This window comes from Tamandua tetradactyla, chromosome 13 (genome assembly GCF_023851605.1).
Source record: "Tamandua tetradactyla isolate mTamTet1 chromosome 13, mTamTet1.pri, whole genome shotgun sequence".
Classification (NCBI taxonomy): Eukaryota; Metazoa; Chordata; class Mammalia; order Pilosa; family Myrmecophagidae; genus Tamandua; species Tamandua tetradactyla.
The window spans coordinates 92,423,888-92,434,228 of record NC_135339.1 but is presented as its reverse complement, the minus strand read 5'-3'; the positions used below and the strand labels follow the sequence as shown (position 1 = coordinate 92,434,228).

The 10,341-nt window shown below is 53.5% G+C and overlaps 1 protein-coding gene across 2 annotated transcripts in view; it reads right to left on the bottom strand.

The window, feature by feature from the left end:
- Positions 1–5,194: 5,194 nt before the first annotated feature.
- Positions 5,195–10,341, bottom strand: part of MGMT (O-6-methylguanine-DNA methyltransferase) — a 298,803-nt gene continuing 293,656 nt past the window's right edge. The window contains exons 6-7 of one of the 2 annotated variants that reach the window (XM_077126412.1): positions 9,690–9,897; positions 5,363–5,477 (exon numbers count right to left, since the gene is read on the bottom strand). In XM_077126412.1, the coding sequence (XP_076982527.1) occupies positions 9,709–9,897 (189 nt within the window). In that variant the 3' untranslated portion in view covers positions 5,363–5,477; positions 9,690–9,708. Of the gene's footprint in view, positions 5,478–9,689; positions 9,898–10,341 lie in introns of both variants that reach the window. The other variant, XM_077126413.1, reaches the window with a different exon arrangement.

The window sequence follows — 10,341 nt, the reverse complement described above, 5'->3', positions numbered from 1 at the left end:
TTTGCACGGTATCACATGTAGCTTAACGTCTGGATGCCGATACTTTCTCCAGCTGGGTTTTTCTTAATTTAAGTCAACAAACCAATCTGGAAACAAACACACTGCTGGTGTTTCAGAACCATGCAAAAATGGTGTGCACGGGAAGAAGTGACAAACAGACAAGCCCTGGGGTGGAAATCGAGGTGCTGCGTGTACTGGGGGATAGCAGCCTGTTTGGAAGCAACGTGGGGAGAAACAGGACGAGCCTTTCCCAGCTCTGTCTGCTCCTGCATGGAACCCCGCCTCAGGACAGTTTTCAGGACACTGCACAGACAACTTAAGCCCAGCTCTGACCCACAGCGCTGATCCTCCCTGCTCAGGATGACCCCCGGGCTGCCAGGGTGACTTCTGCCCTGCCTTCACAGTGATTGTCCCCCCAGGCCTCTTACCCTGCCACCTTGTGCTGGTGGGGACCGGGTCCCAGCACAGCAAACTTTAAGCCAACTACAGTTTGGAAGCCCAGTTCTCCGTCCTTGGACATGGGAACATGTGGTCCCTGTGGCTGAACCCCAAAGTCCACTCAAAGTGCTGGCGCCAGGAATGGTAGCTCCAAGAGAAGGTGCTGGCCACGAGGCTCTCTGTTGCGGTCCTTTAAAGGCCCAATGACACTGTGCCATACTGTACAGATCGATCTTAATTACTGTCCATATGGAATTTTTTTTTTGTGGCTTTTTTTCAGGGAAGAAAACATTAATGAGAAACTTTAAAGGCTGGTTAACCATGTCCTTTCATCCATCAGAGGTGTTGTCAGCAGGGCTCTAAGGTCAATTTTCACCTCTGCGCCTGGCACCCACTTCCTACGTTCTTATCCACTGCCTGACCTGTGCGCAGCTGCCGTCTGGGCAGACCTGGGTGATGGAGGCCAGATGCTCTCCGTCTGTCGGCAGCTGGAGCCACAGGGTCCGGGGGGCTCTGGGTGGCCGCCTCGGGGCACTTGGAGACACAGCAGGAGGGCTCTAGCCTGGCTTTTAGCTGCCACTTCCCCATTCCTTCACCCAGACAGACAAACGGACAGGGCTGCTTTGCAGAGGTTCCTGTAAAGAGTCCAGTTTAAATTTTAGTGTCTCTCAAACTGATAAGTGAAATTGATGTGAACTTCAGCTTCTTAAATGCAAACTTTTCATCAAATGCCCAAGACCAGGGGAAAAAGAAAAACATACTGGATGGTCTGAGGGAGGCCGGACATTCAAATTTTCCATTCACTGCCTCCAACCGTGCCCTCCTCCAGGCTCCCTCAGCCACAGGAGCACTGAAAGTCTCATGCAAACAAGACACTTGGAGACGCCAACCTATGGCCTAACGGTCTATGGCTGCAGGCCTGGAGGGAGCGGAGGTGGAGGGTTTAATTTCCTGACTACTCTTCTGGGAAAATCTTTTCAGTAAAACAAAATAGAGAACAGTTTTTTTTTCTTGTATTCCACGTTAGGCCAATTTATGTCAGAGTTCTCCTATATGCTGCTAGAAACCTAAAGAGCACTAAGGCCTCTGGCAGGCTCAAAGTGAAGCAGACAGTTGTCGCGCTGTTGCGCTGTGATGGCCGATGGCTGTGAGGTCTGGGCTGGCTGTGCTGTCCCCGGCTGCAGCGGCAGGCCTGGAACCAGGGCCACGTGCGCTAGGACATGGAAGGGGGACAATTTCGAGTACTATTATGTTTTCGTAGGAATCGATCAGGGATTAGCATTATATCTGCAAGAGCACCTCTTCAAGGAGTTCTGCATTTCTACAAGAATTATACCACACGATTCCTCTTGAAATTGTACATGCACCTGCAGAACTCCACAGGGTTGCACCCTCCAATGTGCTTAAGCGAGCTTTTTGTACAGGCTTTTCCACAATGCTGTCGTTTGAAAGGAAATCAGTTCTGGAATAACGCTGGTGCTCTCACAAACACTCTAAGAAACGGAAAACGATGGTTTCAATATAGAAATGTCTGCATTATACATTCATGGCAGCTCCTGAATGTGGGGATTCTGGGTAACCAAATACTTTACAGAACTGGAAGTTGTGGAAGACAGAGAGGCACTAAAGACAATTCAAGTCAGAAAAGGTAATTTCAATCTCCACAAATTACCAAGCCCCGCAGAGGGTTCCTGTTGCAGTCTTTCTGCTGGTGGGAAGTAAACACAAACCCACAATATCTGCTAACAGGTGGGGAAGGTGAGCTGACCCATTTCCTGAGAAATACACCCTGCCTTCGACCTCTGTATCCAGAACTGCAAATTAATTCCCTGAATTTTACAACTCCTGCAAATTAATTCCCCCGACTGAGTTCTACAATTCCTGCAAATAAATTCTCCGACTGAGTTCTACAACTCCTGCAAATTAATTCTCCAACTGAATTCTACAGCTCCTGAAAATAAATTTTCTGAGTTTTACAATTCCTGCAAATTAATTCTCCGACTGAGTTCTACAACTTTTGCAAATTAGTTCTCTGACTGAGTTCTACAACTCCTGCAAATTAACTCCTTGACTGAATTCTATAACTTCCACATGCAAGAATTCTTTTGTATTTGCTAACTCGGTGCTGGTGGACACCAGCACGTGCCCTGATTGTGTGATTCTATTTTCTCTTCTGTGGGAATACGGAACTCAGACTGTGTTGGTTATTTTATCACTCAATGTGGCCACTGAAAAGAAAGTGTGTGTGTGTGTGTGTGTGTATCTGTGTGTAAGGCTGACTGGGCTTTTGCTCCTAGTGGGGAAAAGGGGACTGGGCAAGACAATAGCAATTTCTGTAAAACTGTCCCTACGGTCAAGGGCATCTATTTCATTGTAAAAGTGGCTCTGCAAAAGCATTATCTCTGAATCTTTCATTATCTCAGTCTCTGCAAACAGTTGGTATGAGCTGCTGTGGAGCCAGCTGTCGTGCTGCCCACCGAGGCCCCAAGTGCAAGAGACGGTGGGCTGAGCGGAGGTCCCAGGTAAGTGAAGGGATCCTGGGTCCAGGCAGAAGGATACGATGTTTCCTGACATTTGGCAGTATTTCTGTGTGTCTTTGTCCCATGCCTCTCCCCTGTGGTTGGTAAGCCGTGCCTTGCCCTCTGGCCAGCATGATTCCAGCATGGTTCCAGCATGGCTCCTTGGGCAGTGCCTGTGGCCTCCTAGTCAGGGAGTCCCCAGGCACACATCAAGACTGTGAGGGCTGAGGAAAGCCTCAGACATGGAAGCTAGAAAGTGGGTTTGTCTTGTACAAGGCCCGAGTGGTGACCTGCTGGCTCCAGGCTGTGCATTTCCTGGGCCACATGGCTGCATAGCCCAGGTCCCCCAGGTGAGTCAGAAGTCACTCCAGGAGCCTCACCTTGGCAAACAGACCCAGGGCAGTGGCCTGTGTGCAGCATGCATGAGGCCCAAGGACACATCCCAGTCCCAGGAAGGGGGACCTGCCAACTCCCAGCTGCCCCCCAGGACCTGGTCCTTGAGTCGGTGCAGACACAGCCCTGCAGGCCCCTCAGAACACTGGAGCCAGGCTGTCAGAGACTGTGCACCAAGAGTCGACCCAAGGCTCTGCCTGCCCCTGCTTCCCAGCCCATCCTCAGGCAGCAGCAGAAGTGGGAAGGGGTCTCCTGGGCACAGGAAGCACAGCCGCCCACGTCTGAGCTGGGGTGCCCTCTATTGGAAATCACAGACAAAAACGCATGTCCCCACCTCTGGGAGCCTGAGCTTTCCCTTCTCCTCGTGGGCAAGGCGGCGGCTCAGCAGAGGTGCTGGATGGCTCATCTCCTGGAGAATGTGCACACCTTCTCGCCCCAGCTAAGGACACGGTGCCCTCCGACACTCCTCTGACGAACAGCCACGTGCCTGCAGCTCCACAGCAAGGTCAGGTGGGTGCCAGCTCAGACCTCGTGTCCAGCGATGGGCAGAGGTGTGGGCAACACCCGCGAGGCTCGAGGGGCACATGTCCGTCCTGGGCTCGCCCTGCTGAGCACAGAGCCACAGGCCTCTGGCCACCTGACCATCTGCCACTGGGGGCAAGGACAAGGCTGGAGTAGCCAAGTCACCAGATGATGGGGTGACTCGTAGCTGTGCCCTTCAGGGAAAAATCTAGGATTAACCTGGCTGACGTGAGAAAAGCATACAACAAAACGTAAACCTAGGGAGACAAGCCTGACGGTTGTTGACTTTGGGTACCTGCTCTTCTGCAGGTGTCAGGGCAACATGAAAACCAGAAACCTCTAAACTGTGCATATCAAGGCTATGTTTTCATCTCAGATTCCTGGCGACCACAGCAGCCACCTGAGCTCAGGCTCTCACTGCTGCAAGGGACCCTGGATGAAGACATAGGTGTCTGGGGTGCAGCTGGGGTAGTCTGTTCTCTCCTTTCTCAAGCTTGACTCTGTTTTTCTGCACACAGAGCTCCGAGCTCCACCCGTGATCCGGATCACAGGTCATGGATCCAGTAGGAAGCTGTGTGTGGGGGGTTGTGCAGTGATGAAGTATGGGACTGCGGGCCTGGCAGAGGTGGGGACACCACTTGCCGCCAACTGCGATGTGAGCTGACTCCTTCGCACGGGCCTCTGGCGGGCTGGCCCACCCTGGAAGGTGGGGAGACTCAGGGTTAGCTCTGCGGGCACGCCCCTCTCGGGGTAGGAAATCTGGGCAGCAGCCCCTGCCACCCAGCGGGCCCAGCCGAGGAGTGGCCAGTGGGGGAAGGTATCCTTACTACTCGGGAAGGTTCTGCTTCAACCAAACCTATGTCCCGAGAGCTGCTGGATTGTTTTCTGTTCCAATGACACAGCCCCAAACCGGACTCAACTTGCACAACTCTGGCAGATAGAAACACAGAGCTGAGGTCCTCTGGCGAGCCCCTCCTTCCGTGGCCCCTCCCCTCTTCTCTCAGCAGGACTTGGGTGGGAGGGTAACCTGAGGGCATGAATGATCACCCCTGGTGCCAAGGAGTGCTGTGTGGAAGGGCGGGGCAGGTGGGGACAGGTCGAGCAGGGACCTGGGGGCACTGGTGACCCTGGGCAGTGGCAGTGCCTGAAGCAGTCGCCCTGCCATCTGCCAGGCCTTTCCTGCTCTCATCTCTCGTTTTAACGGACATTAAAAATGGAGCAATGGCGGTATCTCGAGGGGAACAAACGACATGCATGACGGCTGGTCGCCTGAACTCATTTTGCTATAAAATGTAAAAACAAGAGAGGGCAGACAAGCTGCATCCCCCAGGACACGTACAGCTCTTTTAATATAGAGGTGCCACAAAGCCTGCGCATCCGACACAGCGCTACATCTGCAAGTCACTCCACCACTGACCCCCACACAACCACTCAGCTGTGGCCTGGAGCTGGCAGTGCGATGGTGCTGTTGTGCACCCCGAGGTCTGCCCTCTGCTTGCCGCCTTCGTGGGCCAGGAGCCACCCCTTGATGGTCGGTCCTCCAGAGTAGCTGCCTGGGGCGCCGCTGCTGTACACCACTCTGTGGCATGGGATGATGATGGGGAGCTGAAAGACAGCAAGATGCCACCGTCAAGCTGGGTTTGGGCCCGCGAGGTCCCGCCCTGACCCCAGCACATCCAGCAGCCCATACCGGGGTCCCCGGAGGGGCTGGGAAGGGAGTGACACTTGAAGGGGCGGCATGCGTCCTCCAGGGAATCTATTTACTCCAGGTTTTGGGAAGAGAAAAATGTGTTTAGTAAATGATTTAAAGTTTCCACTTACACAATTAAAAATTACATTTCTAAGTTACGGGTTGTGATAGGAAATCCCCAAACATGATGGGAAACTCACACAGGCCGCCCTGACCCTGGGTGGTGAACTACGGCCACACCTAGCCCCTGCAGGCCCGTCCTGAACAGGACACACACCCTCACCCTAGCTGTGTGGGTGAGCCCTCCCACCCTGCTCTAGACGCTGCCTCACGTCGCAGGTTTTGCGACCCTCTCCTTAGTTTTGAGACACCTGGAGGAAGTTGGAGGAGTAGCAGCTCCCAGTGGCTTCCCAGAGTCTCCTGGGTACTGTGCCGGGAGAGGTCCCCTCAGCTCTTCCCTCTATCTGAGAGGAACCTCTGGAACGTATCACGTGGGCGCCCCTGGAGCTGCAGCCCACCTCGCCTTACGCCTCAGCAGATGAACCAACAGGTGGGTCTCACATCAACAGTTACTCCACCATTAAATGAACCTAAACACAATCATATGGAGAAGAACTGACCACTTGGCGGTCTAGACCCTCACGGCGCAGCGGGGATTGAGGTACCAGCCCATCCACCTGCAAGGCAGCCTCCAGGAGCACACAGGGTCCCAGGGCCACCCCGCAAGGTCCCACACCCCATGTCCTCCCAAGCAGATGCCCTGTAGTTCATGGCGCTGCCCTCTGGGTCTGGAGCAGGACAGGCTGGCCCATGAGGCCCTTGAGTTCCAACTTGGCCTTCTGTGGACTTGCCCATACTGTCCCCTGGTCTTGGCCTCCTGGGGCCACCCCCAGTGCCCAAGGCAGAACTGATGGAGGCTGACACTCCAGAACCAGGATTGATGCTAGGTGCTGCATTCCAGAGAGAGATACCACTGCACTGACCAGTTAGCCTCTCCTGCAGCCAGCTTAGGCTAACGAATCCTGTCTAAACAGTAACATGTTCTCTGTAGCTGGTTCTGCCACAGCAAGACATTGGCCATTTCTCTCCAGCAGGGTGGGCAGCAGGGCTCAAGGAAGTACAGGTGGGCCAGAGAAAGTACAGAAGGGCCTGGTGGGGAGGGAGAGGGGATAGATGGGCTGTGGAAGTTTAGACAGGGCAGGGAAAGTGTAGATGGATCCAGAGACTGCAGATGGGCCTGGAGGGAAGTGTAGACAGGCCTGGGTATGGAGTGTAGATGGGCACAGGGGTAGTGTATGGAGTGGATGGGCCTGGGCAGGGGGGAAGTGTGGATGGGCCTGGAGGGGTGTGGACGGGCCTGGGGGGTGTGGACAGGCCGGGGAGGGGGTATGGATGGGCCTGGGGGTGGTGTGGGTGGGTCTGGGGGAGTGCAGACAGGCTGATCCCTAACTCTGGACAGCACTGATGACCACACATGGAACTTGTGGCCTCTGGGGTGTGGAGTTCTGGTGGGGATTCCCAGGAAGCTGGCCTGGCCACACCACACCCTCCTATTTCACCTCTTTCTTACAAAGGTTGCATGTTTTGAGGGCTTCTCTCTACTTCTCAGTATGTTCTGTACCCAGTGCAAAAAGACAAGATATAATCTGTGGCCCCTCCATGTCCACAGTGGGCTCCAGAGTCATCTCCCGACGCAGTGAATGGCAGCAGTTCACTGTATCTGCAACGGGCCGACCCCCTCCTGGGGCCCGGGAAGTGCAACTTCCTGGAGGGTCCCCAGAAGGGATGCCTCAGGCTTTTCCTAAGGAGAGGGTCTGCCCATACACCCCTGGGAAAGAGCCCTCCTTCCCACTCCATCTGGCCTGGGGCAGCGGGGACCCCCTGGTGGCCAGGCTCCAAGGCCCAGGCTCCACCACTGCAGAGTGTCACGTGTGGCTGCTCCCACTGGGTACAGCTGCAGGAATGGGCACTGGTTCTGGAAGGACGAAGGCAACGCTTGCTCTTCGGGAAGCTTCTCTGCAGGGCCGACTCAGCAAAGGGGATGGAAACATCCAGGGACTGGCTCACTGCACCCCACCCCACCCTGCCTGTAGACTCAGCTCCCTGAGAGCTTGGCTCACCACTGTCCCAAACACTGGTCCCCTAGAGGCCCTGGAACCAGTGAGGTGACAGCTGCAGAACCCTGCCCTGTCTAGGCGCACAATAGTGGCTGCCCTGGCCCAAGCCCTGCACCTAGCGGGTCCTCGGAGCTGCTAAGTGGGGGGATCCTAGGTAGCCTTGGGTTTCCCTCCAACCCCTACTTCCCATCTCCCTCCATTCACTGCTGCTCAACAGAGCAGGTCTACCCAGGCTCTACTCTGCTTGGGAACCCACTTGCTGGGAACCCCTCTTGTGGGCACCCTCTGCCCTGCTCTTTCCATCACACAGGCCCCTCATTGCTCAGCACTGTTGGCATCTACCCTGCCTTGCCACCTCGGCTCAGAGGCCACCTGCCCATTGTGGCCCTGATAGGGCCAAGTAGCTCACATCCACGGGGCAGCGTGGTGGGTATAAACTCCAGCCCCCATCTTGGACACAGCGTCTATCAAAACCACTGCAGGGGGATAGGGTGGCGGCTCTGGGGTCACTCTGGGCCTGACCCGGTACTGAGAGGGGCTCATCTCACACCACCTGCCCACAAGCCCCAGGCCAGCGGAGGCTGACCCCAGGCCCTTAAAGGGGGACTAAGGTGGGGGCCTGAGGGACCCTGGCCAGTGCCCACAGGGTCCCCTTACCTCATGGAACACAGAGCCAGATCCTGGAAAACCCTGCACACAGCACAGAAGGCCGGTTTCCTCACGAGGAGGAATGGGAAATTCTAAGAATGGAATATTTAATCTGATGTTTTTTATACAGTACAATAGTCACATGAATACTTGCTGTGAGGCTACGATGAGGTAAGTTCTTGATTGACAAGGAGGCAGGCATTTCATTTCATTTAGTTTCCCAAACATTTAGGCCCAGTTAAATGTTTTCTGATCTTTGATTTTCTTCCCTCCTGTGCTGGTTTGAAACCGTTAGTCCCCAGGAAAGCCGTGCTCTTGGAATCCAGTCGTGTGGGACAGACCTATTGCAGGGTGGGACCTTTTCATGAGGCTGTTTCCATGGAGATGTGAGTCACCTAGATGTGGGTGGGACCTTTTCATGAGGCTGTTTCCATGGAGATGTGAGTCACCTAGATGTGGGTGGGACCTCTTGATTAAGCCATTCCATGGAGATACGTCTCCACCCATTCAAGGTGGGTCATACTGGAGCCTTTAGAAGAGGTTACAAAGAGAGCTCAGAGAGAACAGAGAGATGAAACCAAGTGACAGATGTCTGGAGATGCCTGGGGACAGACAGAAGCTTAGAGTGGCGGCCACTGGAACAAGGAGCTGAAACCCATGAAACCCAGAAGCAAAGGGCCAGCAAATGTCACCAGGTGCCTTCCCATGTGACAGAAAAGGCCCGGACATGACTGGCCTTTCTCGAGTGCAGGTATCCCCTTGTTGATGCCATAATTTAGTCATTTTCATGATCTTAGAACTGTAAATTTGTAACCTAAATAAACCCCTTCGTAAAAGCCAATCCATTTCTGGTACATTGCCTTTTGGCAGCATTAGCAAACCGAAACACCTCCCTTCCAACAAGCTTTGAAATTATAAAAATGAGAAGTATGAACCTATCTACCTCTACTATGTATGTTTTGTACATGTATAGATATGCTTAACACCATGTATTGATTTGGCTTCAGGACCAGGCATGGGAAAACACTAATCACCAAATGGTGGTTTGGGGTTGTTGGACCGATATTCATTTTATTTATGCATTGATGGAGAATGGCTGCCTCTCACCAAACATACTATTTTTATCATCAGGAACTAGGAATATGGCTTCTGTTTGTGTTCATTTTGGTGGCAGCTTTCAGACCGTTAAAATGATGAACCTGCTGGAGGCCTATGGACATTTTCAAAGAAAGTCCTTTAAAGCCTGGGCTGCATGAAATGTAATTTTTATCAATAACCAAGAAGCTTCTAATATCACAGCTGCATGGAAATCTCCATGCTGTGAAATCTAATTCATCTGATAAACACGGATCCATCACTTACCCGGGCCCCTTCTCAAATGCTATAAAACTTCCAAAGCCATAGATCTGTCTCCCACAAAAATAACATGGAGGGGTCTTTCCATCAATGCAGCCTCTGTGGTCGCGGGGCCAGCTGGTGGCTCTTTCCTCCACTTTCTTCTTTGTTCTTCTGGGGAGTGGCCCACAGGGAGAGGCTTGTTTTCACTCGCGGCCTCATCAATACCTAAATCCTGGTGAACAAGTGACACTGAGAAGCTGTGATCAATAGCTCCCTGTGCGTTTTTTTCTTCTGGTCAAATGGTTCAGCACGGCTGACAGGCATGACACTGGGAACATGATGCTAAATCTTTATCAGCAGCCATCTCAGTGACTGGCAGGACAAGACTCGGGGTCATTAACGCTGGCGGCAATCTGTGAATAAACTAACTCCTCAGGAATGCGCTTGTTTAGGGCAAGGTGGGAGGCTGCACGGCCATCGATTGCCTTTGAACCACATTTAGCAAGTTGTTTCTGCACATGAAGCGGAGGGTCTTCAGTGAAGGGGAAGAGCTGCTGGGAGCCACCTTGCCGGCTGGGGGATAGGAGGGGGCCTTCCAGAAGGTGGTCTGAGCAGCTCCAGTGGGTTAGTGAGGCCTGGGGAAGCTCCAGGCGCCAGGGTGGGAGGAAGCTTGTCG